The sequence below is a fragment of the Anopheles coluzzii genome, chromosome 3 (genome assembly GCF_943734685.1).
Source record: "Anopheles coluzzii chromosome 3, AcolN3, whole genome shotgun sequence".
In the NCBI taxonomy this organism is placed as follows: domain Eukaryota; kingdom Metazoa; phylum Arthropoda; class Insecta; order Diptera; family Culicidae; genus Anopheles; species Anopheles coluzzii.
In genome coordinates, this window is record NC_064671.1 from 26269416 (window position 1) to 26291800 (window position 22385).

General features: G+C 49.7%; 1 protein-coding gene across 1 annotated transcript in view; it reads left to right on the forward strand.

Moving 5' to 3' along the window:
• Positions 1-22385, forward strand: part of LOC120960086 (protein expanded) — a 48150-nt gene that overhangs the window by 13383 nt on the left and 12382 nt on the right. The window contains exons 2-3 of the mRNA XM_040384031.2: positions 18454-18587; positions 20199-20344. Of these exons, the coding sequence (XP_040239965.2) occupies positions 18496-18587; positions 20199-20344 (238 nt within the window). The 5' untranslated portion in view covers positions 18454-18495. The remainder of the gene's footprint in view (positions 1-18453; positions 18588-20198; positions 20345-22385) is intronic.

Genomic DNA, 22385 nt, shown 5'->3' on the forward strand with positions numbered 1-22385 from the left:
GAGCACGATGAGTATCAGCGTCTTGACAAATGCCGAGAGGTAAGAGGCGAGTTTACAGATAAGTACAAAGTTATGTCCCTCCAATTAAGCTCGCAACGTTGTCCGCTTTTCGGAGTATCAGTGATCGAGCTTTTTTGGGACGCAGAAATTAAGCCATTTCGTCGACCGAAAGTCTGATCCGTGTGCGTTCGGTATTCATTTGAATATAAAATTCGATCTTTATCTCCATCCGAGGGAGACCCGAGCTCGTCATAATTGGTCGTTCTCGTTTATGCAGACAAGATGTTCTTGTTTTTGTAGTTTTGCACTCAACCACATGCACACGACTCTCAAAATTACCCGTCCAGGGGCTCGCAGATCACGCTGTATGGCGCCTTAATGCCGATGTCACGTCAAGAGCATTCCCACGCCTCAAAGCCACTCCACTCCCGTGAACCGAGAGCCGGCGAGAGAGGAGCAACGTGAAAAACGTCGCCCGTAAGCCAAGATTAAGGTCCCCGCGTGCGGATCTTTCTGGGGCGGAATTGCCAGAAAAGAAAAAGGCTCCCCCGCCCCCCGCCTCTCAAATCTGGGACGACGTGCGCGCCAGGTACGCACGATTGAGTTACTTTCTCACGCAAAACTGTCCGCCTCATACCGCTGCTTCTTCCCCCGTGCGCCAGCGCCAACATTTATTTTGTTCCCCGTTCCCCCGGTTTGGTCGCTAATTATGTTTGGCGAACATCGAGCAAAACACGCATAAATTAATTAATTAACTCGTCGTACTGCAGGCAAACGCAGGCTGGCAGGCAAAAATAAAAACGAATCACCAGTTTCACCCCACACACACACACACACACACACTCGATGACAAACGATCGGTGGTGGATGGTAGCGCGTGATCATTCGTTCGTTAGGAACACACACACACACATAGGAGAAGAAAATTAAAAAATCTTAAGCGTGGAGCGTGGCTCTGACACAGCCCGAGCCGTTTGGAATGTGCCGGGGAAAAAAACGGTTTTAATGTTTAGCTGCTGCTGCTGTTGCTATTGATCTTTCTTTCCTTAAGCTAATAGCAAAAGGATGGGGGGGTAGAAAGAAAACGGCACGTTTATATTGGGAACAAATATTTCCTCATTATTGATCGCTCCGCTAATGTGCACGTACACCAGAGGGACGCGCCGGAGAATGTAGTACACACCGAGCGCTGCTCGCCGGCTCGTACCAACAACGCTGGGGTGTAGTGTGGCAACAGAGAACGCCACGTAGCCCACTTCCGTCCTGGCTCGGTCCGTCCTCCTCGGTCAGATCGGCACGTAATCAATTTCCACAAATCTATCACGATCGCGACACAGCACCGATTAATCATCTCTCACACGCAAAAGCGCCGTTCCTCGCTTACACCGTCGCGTCAGTTACCCGAGCCCGATCGAAGCCCGACCGGACGCACCATTGATTTACGTGAAAGCATCTCATTTTTTGTTTGTTGCTGCAAGGCCTTCTCTTCACATGGGCAGTAAATTAAACGTCATTTTGCGATGGGGGGAAGCAAACATTCCAACTCGGGTGTGGGCACTTGATCCTTGAGCTGAATGGAATGTTGCGACCCAACAAAAAAAAAACAGACGACGAACATTGAACACTGTGTCCGCCAACGCTTCTGCACTGCGTTACCCGCATACCCGCGCATCGGCAAGACGAGCCACCTGTGCCCGCCCTGGATGATACATGCAAACCGCACATCATGGCACACCAGCGGACGCCTACGCCCGGACGCCTGCGCACCGTCGCCAAAAATGGTTCGGCAAAAGGGAAGAGAGAGCCACCGGGTTTTGCGTCCCCGGCCCGTAAGGGTGATGAAACTTTTGACCGCGCACCACAGGCGAAACAAAACGCACACCTTAATGAGCGTTAATTGCTGATGAGCTGCCGAGTTTCGGCAGGTTCCGTGGGCGGACTTGTCGTTGATGATGATGTGACTCCCATCCTCGATACTTCTTTTCCATCGGTTGCGTAGGTGTGCATAGAGGGTGAGGGATTTATGTTTGAAAAATTTGCTCCTACATCGGGACTGTATGTCCTCTCTCTCTCTCTATCTCGTCAACGAGCGATCGTTAGCCAGATTGAATGGAATGTGCAAGGCAACAAACGCAACCCCGTACGGCAAGAAACGGTTCCACCCGGAGACGACAGCTATCGTCCTGCTTAATTCTTTTCCCTCCCCCAGGGCCTACAGGTGAGTTGGGGAGGCGCAATTTACGACCCTGGGTCTCCCAGGGGGGGGGGGGGGGTGGAAACGACGACCACAAAGAAAAGCCAACGGGGAGATTAACTTATTAACAAAAATCTCGGTGGCGTGACGTGACGGGGCTGTTGGAGAAAATCGTTTCGGCGCGAGGGCGTTTCGATGGAATTTCATATGTATAGATATTCATGCCAGGGCGAGCGACGACATCTTCGGAAATTATTTCACAACCACCTTCCTTCCTTTGCCCTCCTCCCCCTCCCTCGGTGGCTCATTCGCTCTAGCTGCATGTTACATTTTATGATCATTGTTATTGCACGCGGCAGGGAAGCGAACAGGGCGTCCCGAAAAAATATGCCATTTTAATTAGAAATGCTAATCACACAATTTATGGTCCCCGGGAGAGGACCCCGGGAATGGTGAACGGTCCGCGGCTTTTATTTGCTCAGCGTGCGATTTGTTTTGTTTCTCCCAAAACTCGCCCGACGTTGGGTTGGTGTGGTTTTTTAGGATGGATAATTATATTGTTGTTTTTTTTTATGCGCTAGTTTCATCCTCTCTTTTTTGCCCTCTCAAGCTCCCGTTCCTGTGGCAAAATACCCGCAAAGAATTATGATAAAGGTACCGTTTTCGCAGGTTCGCAGCGGCACGGGCTGGCGATTTGTATAATTTTCACACTCGCCGCAATTTTTGGGGCGTCTTCGTTCTTTCACGCAAATCAGCAAGACATTAAGAGTCAATGCTCCCTGCTTAGGCGCGAAATAAGGCAAGAATTTAGCATAATTTTGCAAACAAAACACTGCTTTGCCGTTCTAGCACGATTTTGCCAATTAGACTCAAATAAATCCTGCTCAGCCTACGCGCGTTCGCTTCCTTTTGCGTTTGAAGCAAACGGATTTTCTTTTGTGTTTGCTTTAATGCTATGAGGAGCGGGGGTCGAGAAGCACCCTCAATGTCCCACATTCATGTCCCCATCCAACCGGACCCATTTGGGAAGGTGCAATTAAGCGTTTCTTTCTGGTATGCGTTTTGCTGCGCAGTGTGTGTATCTGACAGCGGCCCCACTGCACGATTAAGACGTTCGTCTGTGCAATGGCCTGTCATAAAGGAGTCATCATACCATTCTCCATCCCGCCTGCACCGTGCGGGGTGCGCGCCATTTTACGCCGAAGTACCGAAGCAGAATTAATTGCGCCTGCAACCTCGGCGTCGTTTTGCGTTCGCGAAGAGCGCTTATCATCCATTGGCAATTGATTGCCTACCATTAACGCATTAATTGATCCCATTTCAAAATCCCGCTGGCGGATGGTGGTCGTGGTGGTGCTGGAGGTGGAAAAACCTGTCCCCGGACGGGCTAAGCTGTCATGGCTGGCACCAGCCATGCGCTTCACTAATTGCGCAGACTCACACACACACTCTAATACGCTCTAAAATGATCAACGCCTCAAGAGCCTGACCCGACGTGTAGCGAGCGTAAAAACGATCGCCCTTTCTTCGATTCGCACGATCGCTAAAATGCATTCCTATCTGTGCACTTGCTTTTCTGTGGCATCCCGGGGGGACGACGCTAATGCGCAAGATGATACGTACGTGATGAGGGATTTTCCTTTTTGACGATCATCCGTTTCGGTGCAATTGGCATCGCAGCGCGTAATGATCCGATTCCGATTCGGCTGAAATTAATCTTCAGGCCGGCTGCCGGTACAGAAGAAAATCAAAATCTCCATGTGTGTGTGTTTGTGTGCTTGTAACGGTTGGAGGCAAGCAACAGCACCACCGCCGTATGCTAGCCGGCACAAATTCCGCCTCACATTCCAGGGCGAAAATATTTTAATGATCGCGCACCACATTGCGCGGCCGCCCGCCCGCCCACTCGCGTGAACTTCTCACCAACAAACAAACAAGCAAAAAAGCCAGCCAAGCAATATGTTTACGCAACGAGCAGGCGAGTGTATCGCACACGGAATTCGGTTTCGGTTTCGATTTTCAGACCAGGCCGCAACCCGGCGGCTGGCAAACATCTGTTTGCACCCGCGCACGGGGAATACAATGTTTACACATTTACGCCGGTGTGCCGGTGGTGGTTGCGTGATCATCCGCCGTTGAGATTCACCTGCTACTGGAAGGGTGGAAGGAAAAGGTGGGTGCGAAATTCAATCCCAGCTCGTATTGCACCCTAGTACGTGGGGAATGAAGCTCAAGCTAGCCAATAAACAATTAAATCCCAGGGGCGAGATGGTTCTTGCGAGTTGCTTGTTTTTTGGTTTTTCATATGCATTACGTTATCTGCGGAAAAGAGATATAAAATTGAATTCTTCTGCTGATGTTCTTAGTAATGATGGGTAGATATGGCAAAACTCTCAAGTCGAGTCCTATCCGACTTAAAAACTTTCGAAACATTGAGTCGCACAGAGTCGTCCGAAGTCTTCCAGAGTCGGTAGGAGTCTGAGTTGTTCGAATTCTTCCGAACTCGCCCGGAGTCGGAGTCATCAGGAGTCGTCTAGAATCTCTTGGAGTCATCCAGGGACATCCAGAGTCATCTAGAGTCATTCGAAGACAGCCAGAGTCATCCAGAATCTTCCAGAGTCGTCCAGAGTCGTCCAGAGTCGTCCAGAGTCATCCAGAGTCGTCCAGAGTCATTCGAGGTCATCCAGAGTCATCCGGAATCAGAATCGGCTGGAGGCATTTCATCGCGTTGGTTTATTTTTTTCTTACACTTTGTGCCTGCAAACCTCGACTCAGGACGACTCCCGCTGACTGAGACCGACTCTGGACGACTCCGGATGACTACGTACGACTCCAACTCCGGGCGGAACTATTAGTTCCGATTTTGCCGAAGTCAGAATCAGACTAAAAATAGCCAGAGTCAGATTGGAGTCGTAAGTGCGCTCCTGAGAACACACCACTAGTTCTTACACACTTATAGGAATGCTTTCCACTTGTACTGTAGAATCTAATTCTTTCTCAGCGTTCCCATTCACCCAAGCAGCATGCAGCTGTGCTGGCTGTGGAGAGAAATTCGAAAGCATTTCGCGCCCCTTTTCTAGCAACACTTGTCTCGTCCGCTCGAGTAACGAAACGGAATCAAAACTGCTACAACAGCACCTCTCTCTCTCTCTCTCAAATACACACACCTGCCTGCCTGTACCATTTTGGCCCCACACTTTGTGTGTGTATCTCCCCCGTGTCGCCGGACATTCCTCTATCGCGGCAGACAATCAACCGTTACGCAGGGCCGCTAGCACCATTAATCATTGGGCAGATTAAGATAAAAAGTGTTTAGAAAAGCGTTTGCTACTGGATGCTGTACGGTCCCGTACACTTCTTGAAGGGAGTCTTGATGGATACGCAATGCTCCTTGTCGTGTTTTTTCTTTCTTCTGTTTTCCTCTTTCACCTCACCTCTCTTAGTAGAAGGCGTTGGCCAAGTTGATCATCCAGAGCCACCGCACCTTCCGGAGGCTTAATAGCGCAAATAGCGCAAAGGAAAAGGTTACATTCCCTTTCACCGAATCTCTATTTCATCGCGGCCGAAGGCGGTGACGAACGCCAGATCCGTTCCGGTGGGGTCGGTTTGGATGCCCGCGGTGCCAACCCGCGGCAAGGCAATCATCGTCGCCGTCGAGGCGCTCCAAAGCTGGAGCGGAGCGAGGTGAACGGCGGTTCGGCAAACGAATCGAATGTAGTTGGGAGATTAATTTGATTGAAATCCACCTGATAGGAAATTATCGGTTTAGCCGGTGCCGCCGTGGCAAGGCGTGTCACCCGTGCCGTCTGTGCCTTGTAAACCGTCCCGGGAGGCGATTTGTTGGGTTCGTTAACACTGGTGTTGTGGTAGTTGTTTTTTTTTCCTCTGTTGTAGTTGCCGTTGTTTGCTGTCGGCTTACAGAGCTACCGGAGTTTACGGATCGATCGAGCATGAGCGCAGTCTTAACGGGTGGAAAACAAAGCGCGCAACGCGCAGCAAACGTAACACCTTCCCGCTGGGATTTGTCTTGCGCGTTGCAGGGCTCGTTTTTGCTGGGACGAAAATTAGGTCGGACTAGACGAGGAAAAGCAATTTCACACACATACACAAAAAAGGAACGGTGTATACAAAAGAGGGAAAAACAAATGTAAACAAAGCTTTATTTATTTGAGCTTTTCCAAACACGCGATCGTGCCATTGCAGTCCGCCCGAGTAATAAAACCGTACCGTACAAAAAAAAAAAACAGCAAGTGATCGTGTACCGTAGGCAAACAGGCACGCTCAATTAAAAGTGCAACGGTGCAGCAAGCAAACACACCAATGACATCGACAAATATTGCACTTTCTCATTTCTCTCTCGCCGCCGCAGCGGCGTAACGTAACGCAAAATTCACTTTCTGCCTGGCCAAATAAGCCACCGTGCGCTCGTCGTGCGCTAGAGCTCGGTGTGCAAGTTTGCTCTATGCGCAAATGGAGAAATTCATACGCGCAAAGGGGGTGGGGATGAAGGTGACAGTTGTAAATAAGCGTGTGGTTGTTGTTTTTTTACATGCATCCCTTCACTCTATCAACCTCCATTTTCTCCCACATTGCCCCCTTCGCGAATCATTCTTGTTGCTTGATGGGGGAGTTTCACACGCGGAGGGAAAGGACGTGTACGGAAAGAAAGTGCACAGCCGGGCTGCCACTGGCTCCCCACAACACCACCACCACAAACAGCAACAACATCGGTCAAACAAACAATTCAACAACGTGTTTTGCTCCTTTCCTGCCTCAGCTGCATCGATCGCTTGTGTGCATCGGCGTGACGTTTGCATTCCGTTCCGGGCGTACCGCGTGTGTGTGTGTGCACCTTTGGAGCGTTGTGTTTTTATCTTCCTTTTGCCACTTCCACAGCGCTGCTTGGTGCACGGGGAGGAAATATTATTAACATACTCAAGTTCATTACCACCGCAGCAGTGTTGATTGCAGCGGAGTGGCTGGAGAAGATTCAGCAGGCAGAAAAACGGCACAAGAAGAAAATGGCCTCTCGAAGGGTTGTTTGAGGGAAGTGCTGCAAACGCCCCACGTTTTCGTTTCTAATGCCTGCAAGCGGCATCAGTGATGCTTCGGTTGCCGTTGTCTATGTTATTGCATCGGTCATTGGCCATTCCCGCGCAGAATGCAACTCTACGCTGAACTTGCACGCGCCGAACTGACATTTCCGAGCTGACGTGATGTGCGGTGCTACAGGAGTTGAACTAGTTTAGCTCGCTTTATTTGCTCCAAAAAACGATCGATCTCGGAAACTTCGTGCAATGTTATAACGTTGATGTGTAGTTACCTACCTTTTTCAAACCCTTTCTCTGCCCAACCATCACGATTCCACGCCGGCCCAATCAAGGGGAGGCCAGCCAAAGAAACACACACCGTCGTGACTACTGACTACTGGGTGGTGGGTCGTGGTGGTTGGAGAATAATCCGTGAGTTGGCTGTTTTTTCTGCTCTCTCAAGCCAGGCCTCCTGCTCGAATTACAGCCACCCAACCCAAGACTCAAGACTTGGCCCGGTTCTAGCTTTGCAGCGGCCTGGTAGCTTATGGCGTTCCGTGGCGTTCCTACCAGCTGCCACTGCGTTGCTGTCCCTTCACTGTTCTACTGGCGGGCGTGCGGACTAAAACCCTGAGCAAAAGTGAATGTACTCCCCGTAGGTTTGTAATTCAAGAATAGGGCTCCCCCCGAAGTGCTCAAAGTCTCGCAACCGTGTCTCAGGGCAGGGCAGATCGGTGGCTGGGCTTGGGCGCTCGGATGTTGATCCATTTATTTTCGTTTGTTTGTATTTGGCCCACACTGTCACACTGCTGTTCTCATTAATCTCGTCAGCATATTCATGAGTTTATGTATTTTTCTCTCTCTTTTCGCAGGTGAGTAATGGTGGAGACAGTTGGGAGTTTGGCTGTGGCGCAAAATCGTAAGAACCATTCCTGTGCGCTTATGCAAGGTTGGCTATTTTTGTTCATTCGAGAACATTGATGAAATTGGTAAGCAACTCTGATCACACGGGAAATCGTACTTTAAAAACGGTGCAACTACTCAAACAGCGGCAATTGCATCATCACTTAGCAATGCGTTAGGTCGATACTGTACTATACCCATGGCGCCCAATCATGTGAGTTATCATCGTCTCCAATGAATGCTTGATGGCACCTTGGTCTGCCTTGCCGCTGCTGCCAGCGTGGACATTAATATTCCACACCTGAAGTTTACCATTGCTGCCTCTTATACACTTCTACACTACAGCGACGGAGGTGTGGTCAATTTTAAAAAATGCTCACGATCTCCAGCCAAAAATTCTTGTGCCACTCGCCCGTGCGTATAAGTAAACTGTTGAAAAGAAAAAAAAAAAGCGACGACGTGATACGTTTTGTCTCGTATGTTGGCCAAATTTTAAGGCTCGTTTGTATGTACATGCATCATGCGCTGCCAATGTTTCGAGGTATTTTATGTCTTGTTTTTTTTTGCCGGTCGAGGAGGAACCGCACTACTGTGCTGGTGCGGCTGAGCTCAAAGTCATTCCGCAACAAGCTGTAGTGTGTGCTTCACGTGAGAACGATGAAAGGGCGCCGGTACACACACACACGCAGGCACACACCCAGACGAGTAGTCACTATTTAGCATATTTATTGTAGCGCCAGTACTACCGTGTACCCAACAGCGCATACGTTTGAGGGTTGGCTGTTTTTGTTTAGTGTTGTCTCGCGCCACACACACACAGCAGCAGCAGCACCCATCGAACTGTGTCGCGAAGCGGATGAAGCGAAAAAACCCTGACCGTGCAAAAAGAAACCGCCCGGCTGTCCTCATTCCCGGCGACGTACACACGTACGTACGGCCGCGACCGCGACCGAAACGCAAACGGGGACCGCTCCCAGATGTTTGTAACTGTTCCATCGATGATCCGCGCCGGGCGAACGGTCTGGGTGTTACGGTTGAGCTGTCCCTGGAGCGCCTATACTGCGGACACTCATGTAGTGGGGGTGATTAGGGGGAAAAAGACGGCAAATACTTCAAAACACCGAACCCATCCGCCCCGTGCTGTGGACAAGTGCGCGTCCGATTGAGCGTGAATAGAAGAGAGAAAAAAATGGCCACGCTAATACACACAGACTCTTTGGCCACACACTTACACACACACACACAAGCAAGCCGGGGCCTGAGCATCGGAACAGGGTCTATATATTAGCAGGCCGGTTTGGAGGATGCGTGTGCGTGAAAGAGCAAGCGACAGAGCGAAGGGTTTGCCTTTGAAGAGGGCTGCGATGGAGGGTTGCAAGTCTGCCGCAAGGTAGCCAGCGCGCACAACCTCAAACAACAACAACAACAACAACGGCGACGACCACGGCATGGAAAAAGAGAAGGCAACAGCACACACACACACACACACATACAACAACAACAACAAAAAACACGAGCAGAAAAATGAAGTGCGCGGGAGCGAATGATCACGCTCTGGAATGCGGCTGGCCTTCAAATGGCGCGTTTTGTTTGGTCGACCCGGACGGGGTCGGGTCGAGCCGGACGGTGCGCCCCGATATCATCGCCTTGAGTCTGTGTATTTGTACGTGCATGTGTGTATGGGTGTACGGGTACTGTTGGTTGAATGTTTTTTTTTTTTTGTACTACAATTACCTGCATGCGCTCTCGCCCGCTTTGCTTACGTACGATCAGGCAGGGTGATCGTCACCGGGAAGAAAGAACTTCATTTTCTTTAAAAAAAACACACACACACACATAGCAGACATGAAAGTATCGACCCCAAAACATGGGACCTCTTGATTGGCCTGTATGAATGCATCTACCCAGGCTGGCAAAATTTTATTTCATTTTGTAACCTCCTTCATCTTTCGATCACAACAGCAGGTTCGTCGCTTAAAACCTGGCACTTCGAATCTTTCGTGTTTTTATTACACTAGAAGAAGTATTTTCCACCTTTTCTGTTTTTTGACTTTCCGTTCTGAAACATTAAGCAATGAATGTTTTGGAAATCCTTCCCTAATCCCTACACGGTTCACGCACGCTCCGGAATCTGGCATCTGGAAGGACGGCGATGCGCTCGAAAGCCGTACGCTGACGGGTGGTGGTACGTCAAAAGCTGCCTCCATGCTTATTATGGCTTGTATATTTAAAGATCTTTCAACCGTCCGTTTTGACGATACATACACATACAGACACACACCGTTGCCGTACATTGGCTAGGAGCGGGCCTTTTCACATTCCTTCCTTTGAACGATCTTCGGGAATGGAATGCGTCGGACCTCGTCAGTCGACAGCAATGATGATGATCGCGATGATGATGATGATGATGCTACGTTTAATGTTTTGCCTCGCTTGTAGTGGAACGGTTTCAAGCACGGCGAGCGATGTGTCTTTGGTGTGTGTGCCAGTGTCGAGGTATGTTGAGTTTTTGATAGCATTAATGTGAAGTGCTGCTGAGAATGGATGCGTGTCCTTGTGCTGCGAGCGACGAGTTAAGCGACGTGGAATTTCACAAATTCCATGACGATGTAGGCAAAGCCGATGATGAGAAAGTAAGCATTCCTTTTGAACGATGAATTAAACCTTCAAAGTTCTGTTCAAAGTTCAAAGCTTGCGCATTAAACCGAAATAATTTACAAGCTGTCCAAGCATTCGTTCACTGTCGATCAGAAACCTCCCCGCGAACTAAAGATGATACAACCACCGATCACTTCAGGGTTCTGGAATTCGCCACTTTCTGCTCAAGGCCATAAACGTGCCACTCGTGCTCGAAAGCAGAGGAACCAAAAAACGAAAAAAACGCGAAGAAAACATCAGCACGAGCATCATCAAAAAGAGGTGATGCTTCACGGGACGCGCATTTTTTGTGGTGCTGCTGCTGCTGCTGCCTGTTGTGCCTGGATGGGCAAAAGCGATCGCGACCGAAGGGAGAAAGAGCAAAAGGGCACGAGAAGCAAACGTGGCCAGTGCCTGGAGAACGGAAAGGGGGCCTGTTTCGTTTGCCTTCTTTTTTTGCATCCCGCTTTCCCAATCGGTTACCGAAACAATCTCGTTCAAACCGTTCTGTACACACCTGGACACCACCGCCAGTGCAGTGTTTCAGTTCCTCCTAACGATGAGCTCCCAACGTCTTCCCCCTCCCCTTTATTTAGAAGGGAACACGGGGCGGCTGTGGCGGAACGGCTGAGCGGAGGAACGTCTCGAATTCTTCGCTCTTCCACTTCACAATTCTACCATTTATCATTCCCGGGTGGAGTGGAGTTTGCCCGCAGGCGAGCCAAACGGTGTACCCTCTGCCAACCCATGGCCGCTCCCGTACCGTATCCCCTAGTGGGCTAGATTTAATATTCAAGGATGCTTGTCTTTCTTTCGCCTTTTTCAAAACCCTTTAGTTTTGTCTGAGTGAATATTTTCGTTTCACTACCTTATTCCTGCCCTGAGTACCGCCGCACCTCGTAGGAGGCTCGGGAGTGCTTTAGCCCTAATCGTACACCCGGCAAACCGCCAAACAGCCGTCCGTTGGATTCTGGGAGCTTTAATTATTGCTTCTGGTGTTTTCATCCTTCTTCATCGCTCGTTCCATGTGTCCGGTGGATTATATCGACGCGACGCTGCAGAAATTACTGTCATTGAGCTTCGAGTGGATTGAATTTCTAACGATTCCCTTCTCTTCCCTCCCTTTTGGGGGTTTCCCCCGTAGCATCCGATCAAAACCCCCACGGTGGGACACACGGAGAATTAGACGTTTGTGGAAGAAAATTTATGTATATCCCTTCGGCCGTATTTATTGCTCGGTTGCCCGAACCCGGGAAGCCGTTCACAAAACCACATCATTACACCTCTCATACCCCGGGAGAATGGGAAGGGGAAACGGTGGGGGAAAAAATGCGCAAGCTTAACAACACCAGTACACACAACAGGCAACAACACAAAAAGGGCCCCCCTCTCGCAGCGGGAACACACGAGCGACGGGCGAAAGCCGCAGGTTAAGGGCGTACCCTTTTTGGAATCCTCTTCAAACAAGAGGGCACACACCTGGCACATCATCGCAGCAGCAGCAGCGTGAAGACCATCAACAGCATCACTACCACCACCATCATCATCATCAGCGTCTTCGTCGTTTAGGATTGTTTGTTCTGTTTTTCCTGTGCATCGAATCTCGAAGGGATGATGAAATGAGAATGATTGGAAAATGCGCAACAGGCGTCTCTCGAGCCTATCGAGAAAAAACCCGGGCAAGAGTTGCTCGACAAAGCGAAGCATCTGGAAGAAGCTCTATCATTCAAGCTCGTTTTTTTACTCGCTCTCTGCTGCTGCTGCTTAAACCACTCCGGAATGTGGCCAGCCTGGCAACGAGCCTGGCCAGCTTGGGGTTTAAAAATTAGATATGAATCTTAAAAGCCACAGCAGCAACAGTACACGCACAAAAAAAGCGCTCAGGACAGACAAGACAGTGAAGTTTGTTGCTGGGCCGCCGGGGCGTTGTTATTTATATTCGTTCAATATTCAGTGCAGCTCGAAGCTTTGATTTATGAACCTTTTTGTTCCCACCCTGCGGTGCGTATGCTTTTCCCCCGTGTACTATGGAATGTTTGTATGTTAACACGGAAGTAATAGCATCCACTAGCAAGCAGCACGACAATGACCTTGCACTGATTGATCGCAGCCTGCTTATGGGGGTTATCTGTGTGTGGAGCTGAAAGAGAGTTAATGTGAATGATTGAAATGAAGACCCCGTCAAGATTGGCGTTTTGTTGAATAGACGTCATCAACGGTAATGGCGAATGCCGTACACTCTGACCCATCCTGCCCTCCCGTGTAAATACTGCCCCACGCCGCATCGCAAGACAAATTAAATACAAAACCAAAGCACCTAATGATTGTTTAATTTGGTGTGGAAGGAATTTCTTTCGCCTGGCCACGATCGCCGCTGGAGATGGAATCGTGAAAACGGAACACCAAACCAGAAATTAAGTCAATAGCTTAAGTTACGTGCGTCATCCACCCGGCTAATGGGCGATGGATGGGGGGTTTTAGGAATGTTTTGCCGACTAGCACTTCGCACGAAGTGCTCACCAACGTCTAGACACCAACGTTTTCAGTGCGATCAGGGAAGAGTTTGAATTGAAAGGAGATAAAACAGATCAATATTAAACAAACTATTTCCGTTAAATGAAAGCGCAAAACAATAATTGTACAGCGACGGAACGTAGCTGCTGAGAGCTTATTGCGTAAATGGGTGCATACCCTATCGGGAAGCGTACCCCTTTTCTCGTACGATGAGATAATGAAAAGCCCATACAAAAGAATCCATAATCCCTCACGTGGCACCTACCATCCATGGTTGGGAATTCTTTTACACAATCTCCAGACGCTGGGCAAAGATGTGTAAAAGAGCAAAAAAAAAGGCATTCCATTTCCATGGGCGTAATCATAACTCCTACGCGTAACGATGCACCCTTGGCAAAGCTGCTGCTTCCCCGTCTCCCCGGGGTTGGAATGTGTAGCCGCAAACCCTTACGGGGATGTGGATTGTATCATTTTGAATTACCTTCCTTCTTTTTGTTCCGCTCCTCAACAGCACACAGGCATAACCTTTTATTCTCGTGCAGCAATTAGAAGGAGAAGAGAGTGAGGCAACAAAAAAAAACAACAACCACTAAACCAGTGTTGGTTGTAAATTAAGTGCATCCAATACAGGGAAGGGAAGCAAATAAAACAAAAACGCTCACAAAACCCACCCGGTGTGCTAAATAGTGCCTTAGCGGAACGGAATGTAGCACCGTGAATGGCTCTCTGGTGTGTGATAAAGACCGGGGAAGAGAACGTTTGGATTATGTTATCGTTTGTGTGACGTTTCACATGCAACTGCTAACGCAAAACACTCGCAAACCCACCCACCCACACGCATGCACCCCTGGAAGGAGTGTGAAACAATTGAATGTGAATAATGCCAGAACCCTTTAGCGTTGCGCATTGTCTCGCATCGGCATTTTATCCAGCAGCGCTTATAAAGTGTGAGCGCAATAAGCAAACACGTTGCTTCATTCCCTCCCCCTTCCCATCCTCGTCCCATGTTGCCCCCCGGGGGATGGGATGCATATTTGCACGTACACACCAGACACCAACCAGGCTGACGGGAGCGAGAGCAAATGCTCTTCTGCAGCAAGGGGGAGAGGGGGATGCCTTTTTTGCAGCGCAGAATAAAAGCCAGTAGCATGTGGATGCACATGATAAAGTACAGCAAAACAGCATCACCGAGAGAGCGAGAGAGAGAGAGAGAGAGAGAGAGAGAGAGAGAGAGAAAGGGTCACTTGTGTGTCTCAAACCGTAAAAATAAAATGCGATAAAAACACACACAATGATGAGGAGGCAAGCAGCGGGAAGGTGGGCCGTCTCTTCCCTGTCCACGGGAGCGGGTTGTAGCGCGCACGTGTAATTACATGTGGCTACTGGAATTTGAAAATTATATTGTCTGTCCGGCCGTGTGTTTTGTGTAGCAACCGGCAGCAGCAGCAGCATCGTTGCCATCGCGGTGCAGCAGTTCAGCACGGAAGCTGAATACAAGAAGGCGGGAAAAAGAAACACACACACACACACGTGATCTCCGACTGAAAAGAAGCAGAAGGGGATGATAAAAAGAAAACCTCCAAAAAAACGCACATTTTCAATGCTTCTGCTCATCTTCCCTCATCTTAGGAGAGGAGTTGGTCTGTCCTGCTTTAAGTCCCCATCACAAAAAAAGAACAGTGCGTTTGCGTGTGCTTATAATCACTCCCTTGGAGACGCAAGATGGTGAAGAAGCAAAATACAATCAGAACGCACACACACACACACACACGCATCCGATTTTCGATTTTCTCCCTCGCGGTTTGGGGCTTGGCTCGGTCATCTCAGTTTTGCTCCACGGCAGCGACCGTATAACAGGTTGTTATTAGCATTAAGTCAATCGGCCTGAATGTGGCCGAATCCCTCCCGCTTTTCGATCGCGTCCACCACCACCGCCCGGTTCGGTCCAAAAGGGACCAGCCCTATGTGGCCAGCGATCGTCGTCGACATCTTTCGGTGCTACCGTCCTACACACACACACACACACACAAAGCGAAGAAGCGAGCGAACGCGCGCGCGCCCGCGCTCACGGGCGATTCATTTTTCTCTTTATCACCTTCGGGCGGTCTTGCGGGGTACCAAAGACGGTCCCCCCGTCCTCCCAAAAAAAAAGCGTTTCACCAAAACGTTCGAAAACAAAACCCATCCCCATCCGAAATCAACCACCGACTATCGATCGGGCGGGGATGGAATGGGAAGCGGGATAACCTCGGGAGGGCCAACCCGCGCCGAACCTCGCGATGCGCCCAAGCGGTGGTAAAATCGGTTCAAAGATGGCACGGCGAAGAAGCGCGCTGTGCTTGTGTGTTGAATGTTCTTTTCTCCTGTCAGCCTGCCAGCAGCAGCAGCAGCAGCATCAGGTTTTTCGTTCCGTTTCGTAACGAAGCGAATCTCGTCTTGTACGGGCACCCAGCCGGGCATCAAGCGGCAAAGAAATTCGGCACGGCCCGAGGCGCTGTTGGGCGAGGCAGGCGGCTTGGAGAAGATTGTCTGGGGCCAAGCATGCGGAGAGCTGGTTTTTCTGGTTTCGATCTTCGTTCGGGTCTGCCGTCGGAAAGTTCTTGAGGCATTGCGAGAGCGCGCGCGCAGCGTTGTTTTGGCGATTCTGGAACCATCTTTGCCACCGGAATGCCAACAGCGTGCCATGTGTTTTCGTCGCTTTGTGGAGATGCGTTTGAGTGATCGCACTGATGTACTTCGAAGATGCCCAAAAGGAACTATTTCCATTGTATGTAAGACTTTGTGCAATGGTAGATGTATTTTATGAATATTTTATTTATTACACCGAAAACAGTCCAAATTTCGGAAGAAAATTCAGTAGTTTTTCAAACGTAGATACATTTCTGAATAACGATAATCTTCCCCTTAATTCAATGTCTTTTCTCCTCGACGACATCGAGATCGGATGTTGACTATGGTGCCAAAACTTTGCTACAACAGCAACAACGAAACAGCTCGAAGGAATGAAAAACACATAAACCCGATTTAGCTCACATTATCCTCCAGGTGAGGGACGGAGGAAGGCTAGGGAGCGCTCCAACGGGGAAACACGGAATCGCCCAAGACAGGAAGCCGTTTGGACGCAAAGGCGTTAAGCGCTTCGCCCGCTTCCTTGGACTCGTGCGCGCGTATTACGCGAAACCCCGCAACAAACGAACGATTTGTACGGCGGCTTAAGCGAGGAGCCCCAGCCCGAGACAGAATTATTTATTTTTATTGCTGAAGCGATACAACATGCATACAGTTTTTGTGGGTTTGTTTTTTTTTTTTGCTTTTGCTGACCTCCCTTCTCACTGAAGCGCGTCACAGAGTTTTTGGCGCGGTTTGGAAACGAAAGCCAAGCCAAATCGTGTGCCGGGAACTCCAACCCGTGGCCCGCTTCGTCGCTTGGTGTTTCTTTGGTTCAGTTTTTTATTTCACCCCCGATTCTGAGCGTACCTCCGCCAGGGTGTTTTGTGTGCTCTCCGTCTGTATATGTGTTTTTCGTGTACCGCTTCTGCTTCCCTTTTCTCCACCGTCTCGTCGTTTGCACGATCAAACACCTCGCGCGGACGCGATGCTGTCCCGCTTCGTGCTAAAACCCTGCTAAGGCTTTCTACGAGCTTGCTGGGGGCCGCCCCGGCTCGGATCGGGGTAGCCCATTACTACCAGCTCGCGAGCTCACCCCTCGGGCATCGAGCGCCCAGCCGAAGAATGTTTCTTCGCCGTGCGTTAAAATCGCGCTCGCGAGCCTCGTTGCGCGGCGCAGAAAGCGAACTTCACCCAGTCTAGCGCGGAAGGGAAACGGCCGTCGATCCACCCAACACAACTCTGCCGCGGGAGGCGTGAGGCAGGACGATCATGATCATGACGCTCAAAATGACGATGGTGGCGAGAAAAAAGAGAAACGTCTGAACAAAACGGAACGAAACGGATCCACATTCCATCACCGGTTTTATAACCCGAAGGGATAAAATAAGTATATACACGACGGCGACGCGATGCTGCTGCTGCTGCTGCTGCTGCTGCTGCCGTTGATGATGATCGTGATGATCGTGGTGGAATCGTAGTCGAATGCGGCTATGCGGGGAGAGACGTTTGGGACGTTGTTATGTTTTTGGATCCGCGCGCCAAAGGTTCGGATGGAATGAATACGTGCGGGTTTCGTATTTTCGGACCCCGTTTGGATCACACACACACACGCACATACACAGGAGGGGTTTTTCGGAGTCCCCATTTAAATGGTGATGATGCTCGCTGTTGTGAGCTGGAATAGAACTGGCGACGGTGATCTGCAGGATCATCCACACGGCACAAGCTCCGGGTCGCTTTCGTTTGGAGGGGAATGGGACCGCTTTCAACCGTCAGCCAGCAGCTGGCTCTCACATTGTTGTCGTACGCTACGCTAATGCCGGTGCTGCGTGATTTGTGAAGCTTTCCCGAACTTTCAATACAGCGAACGCAACAAACATCCCAGGCATCGCCATTCACACGGGGCTGCAGTGGAGCGTTTGCGAAGGATTGCTAGCTTTAATGGGGCTTTAACGATCCGTTTGCCTGTTTGCTGTTCCAACTCATTTCGAGCCTGAAATATCTTTCTCCCTTTCCCCTCCAGTCGCTATCTCTGTACTAAAACTCAAAGATTCTAGCTGCCCAGGGATAAAGATCATTTTAAGGAACGACCAGCCAACACCATTTAAAGCCATCTTTCTAACGCTAAGCGGATGTCCTGCCCATAACCGGCTGCGCGAGGGTCCGAGGGAAACCGTCAAGCCTGTCAAGACACGAACGCCGCCGCCGCCTGACGAAGGTTTTCCCTAATGACACCCTTCCGTTCACGGCCACGACGACTGCCTAAGACGTCTAAGACACGCAAGCGTTCATAGCAATCAATTTCAATGCACATACAATGTTGCTGCACCGTGTACCATACGACATGCAACGTCCCCGCCGTTGCGTGAAACTTTGTTGCATTTCGAAAGCATTGGAAATCAAAGAAAAGGAGAAAAAACCGATTACCAACGAGCCAACGATTTTCAGCATCCTGTTTGCTGGTCCAGCAAGGAAACTGTTCAAACTAAACCGTCTAATGCGGAGCGTTTCCCCCAAATTTAGTCCCGATACTAATGTCTGCCCTTTTCTGTTCTTCCCTTCCAGGAAATATTTCGTAAAGGTTACTGCAGATGGTAACGATGCAGCATGCGAGCTTTTTGTACCGTCAGCGCACCCTTAGAGGTTTGCGCACCACCCTCCCGACCTCTGCCTCCGGGTACCAGATTTCTAGCTTTAAAGTAAGTATTAAACCCACTACACGGTAAGATAGTTGCTAGGAAGTGTTTTTGAGAAGCAAATGATGATCGTTCGATTGTGAAGAGTTGGCTACATTCCATTCGTTCTACAGGTATGCGAAAAAAAAATCAACAATCAACAAAAGCCTCGTTGACCTTCGCCGAGGTCTCAAGCAAGATTGAGTCGCCTTATTTCCGTCCCTCGCTCCTCCATTAGAGTGCCAAGCATCGGTGAATGTTTCCGATGCTGTCGTTGATGTCTTTGCTGGTTATGCTGAAACCCCGCATCCACACGATCGGCTTGTGTGTGTGTGTGTGTGTGTTCTCGGGTCGGAAATTCGATCAGTTTCGTTTACACACGGCGATGCTACGACGTGTGGAATGCGGTCGTTTGTTGGAATCTATTTTTGGAAGCCTTTTTTATTTACAGAACACGCACCATAAATGGGCGGCTGGTAATAATCCGATTAGATTTCATGTGGCCGACAACGCTTTGTTCTTAATTTCCGTAATTCCAATACCACCATCTGCGCGGTACCGTGACCTTGGCAGCCTCTCTAGGGCCAAACCGCGCGCGACGGACGATTGGCGCCGCACCGACCCATTTGGATCGATCGTCGAAACAACCCGATCCTACCGTAATTTTGGAAATTCCTTTCGCGTGGTCGTAAAACCCCGATCAACCCGGACCCGAAGAGCACCGCCGTCGGTGACCTTTAATTTCGGACACACCGTCACAACCAGAACAAAACAACAAACCACACACCGGAAGGTCCCCGACAGCTTGTTGAGATACTGAAATTAAAGGAAACCTTTTTCTTTGTTGTTTCTTGTTTCTCTTTAGACAAACCGACCGACGGGGGTGACCCCCGGGATAATGTTCCCGTGTTTGGGTTTTGGTTTTTTCCTCTCTCCTTCCTCAGTTCAGTATCTGGTTGTTTTCCCTCATTTCTGGGCTAATGATGGGGTCAGTGTGGTCCCTTTCCGGGCCAGCCGGCGTATGATACAGCCCAAAAACCAGCTCAAATGTATGTGCCCCGACCCGGGGTGCGTGGTGACGTTTGTGGCCTCCTTTTCACCCGGGCGAGCGGGCGGCACTTGCACGACAACGACGCCCCTGTGCGCTCCTCTCGGTATAATCGAATCAATTAAAATTCCATCTCAATGACCCCATTAAATCGGCTATGACCATCATAAATCACCATACCTACCGTTTAGAGCGAACGCCCGAAATTATATGGTTTCTCTCCACGGTGGTTGTAGTGGTCTGTTTGCTGCGTCTACGCAGCCCACAGACCGCTTGATTGGGGTAGGATGGGGTTTGGAATCCGAGGAACGCCACCGGAACACTATGGGCCAGGCTAGTGCCGGGCCTTTCTCCTTTTACCGCCCCACGCAGTGGCCAAACAAATGCCAACTCACTGTGCTCACTCACACTTGTAGCTGTAAAAATGTATTGTAAACTGTTGTATTTTTGTTTTGTTTTGTAAGATCGCTTTTTGTACTATATAAGGCATGTTTCAAAGGTAATGCACCTTTTTTTCTATCAGTCGATTATTTTATATTAATTTCTTCTCCGTTCTCCGCATTTTTTCTTCTCTCTCTCTACTCCAGATTATTGGGAACACCGCAGCCACGCACACTCTACTTCCTAGTCGAAGCAAAAAGTCGCGTACGCGAAGTATACGCACAAACATGCCATCACTTCTCGAAGCAAGGCATGCTGGACACGGAGCTGTTCGGGCTGGCCGTACTAATAGGTAAGTGAAGGGGTCGTGGAAGTTGACCGGAGGAGGGAGAAGGGCAGCACCAGCCTGACCGCAACTCCACCAACCAAGGCTGTACAACCTGCTGGGAGGGGTCGTGTACTGTAGCGAGCGTCCCCCCAGCGATAATTAATCGTTTCTCAAAGCGACGCTTGGAAACCACCAAATGGGGGGAGAGGCTGGGAGCCCAGAATTGGGACCCTGAGACGCTAAGGGCAGGCTAATAGAAAGAAGCCTTGCGTCCTGGGTTTCGAGGGGTGGTTTGGGTAGGCTGATGATCAACATCAATCGGGCAGTAATCGAAGGAGGAGAAGCAAAAGCAAAATCCCCCGAACGGTGCAAGGTGCTATTTTTTTTTTTGTTTTGCCTTTCTTCTCTTGGGCAAGGCCCCCCGTTTTCTTTTAGTTTTCGAGGAAGCTTGGGCTGGAATGGCCGGCCCCATGAACACATTCCATGCCAACACTATCGTTTCTCATATACCTCTTGCTGCCGTCGCTCCATTTGGGTGGAGATTCCTCCCCCATCCCTCGCAAGGCACTTGGATTACATTCCGATGATGTTGCTGACGATGATGACGACGACGAGGACGACGATGACGACGACGATCTCATCTGGGCACAGTTTACGAGCTGTTGGGGTTTTTTTTTTTTCTTCTTCTCGATCGATAGAGAGGCTGGCATTCTGCGCGCACCGGCACAGGTTCCTATCCTTGCGTGCCTTTTGCTCCCGCTGTCAAAGCCATTGTTTTGAGGGGAGTGGAGAGCATCTGATGAGGTGGAAAGCTGAGGGAGCTAGGGGGATCTATTGTGGTTAGGCCAACCATCACCTGAACCGATCGTTCGTCGAACAGCTTTGCTTGCTCTTCCACTTACTTTCCATTGGGAAAAGCGCACAAAACAGCGCTCCAATCGAAGTGGATTCCACCAACGGCAGACCGTTGTTGAGCGTTGTTTCGTTCCCGTTCCCTGCTTGCTGCTGGTCGACGTCATAAAATTTGATATCTCGCGCCTGCGCCATTAATTAAAAACCCAAAAAAAAGGTCTAAAAAGAAAGCAGGGCCTCGGCTTCCGTAGCCTCAGAAGATCGGAAGAATGTGGGGGAGCTGATTGGGGTCGAAGGAATAGGAATAAAATGAGCATATACGTGCAGTATCAACTTCAAGAGAATGATAGAAACTGCAGTAAATTCCTTGTAATATTGAGAAATGGGGAAGTTATCAATGTACTCCCCAATCAAGATTGATGCAACCAATAATTTCGCTATTTTTCGCTGAACTTCTAAACCAAACCCTGAAGCATGAAAGTTTTAGAACGGAGAAGAATATCTCAGCTCGACTACAGACCAGACCTGCAGCCGATAGGGCTTTGCGACGCTTGCAGGGAGCAGGGAAACACATTTCTCAAAGAATTGGAGAAGGAAGACAACGAAAAGAGCAAAAAAAACTGATCGCGCTTGGCATACACACACACACACACGTGCACACAATACAGAGAGCCCTAAAGGTGGGGAGGAAGTTTGGGGAAGAGATACGGGCGGGCGCAACACCGAACCAGCTACCTGAATTACTGAAACACGCGTCTTATGTCTTTTCTGTGAAGCCCCTACTAAAATGAAATTCCTTGTGCCTTGTTTCCCGTTCCCGTGTTCGCGTTCCCTCCCTTTCTTTCCCTGTCTCTTTCTCTCTGTCTCTCTCTCTTTCCTTTTCTCGTTATGTCCCAGCCTCCAGGCAGCTCTTCTTTTTCTTCTTCTTCTTGTTATTGAGTCGATCTTCAGCTTCAAACCCCTACGAGATCACTCTGCGCGATCTCTGGGCGTCTTTCCTTTCCGTTCCTTTTCCTACGCGATTGCGGATCGCGCGCGCATTTTTGCCCTGCTGGGTGTTTGTGTGTGTGTGTGTGCTGGTTCTTCTTTTTCACCCCCCCCCTCCCCCTTTCCATTCCATTCCATTCCCGAGTATGCCAAGGGACAGCAAGAAATGAAACCCCCAGGAGGAGGATCATCGACACACGGGAGGAAGAGGAGGAGCTCCCGATCA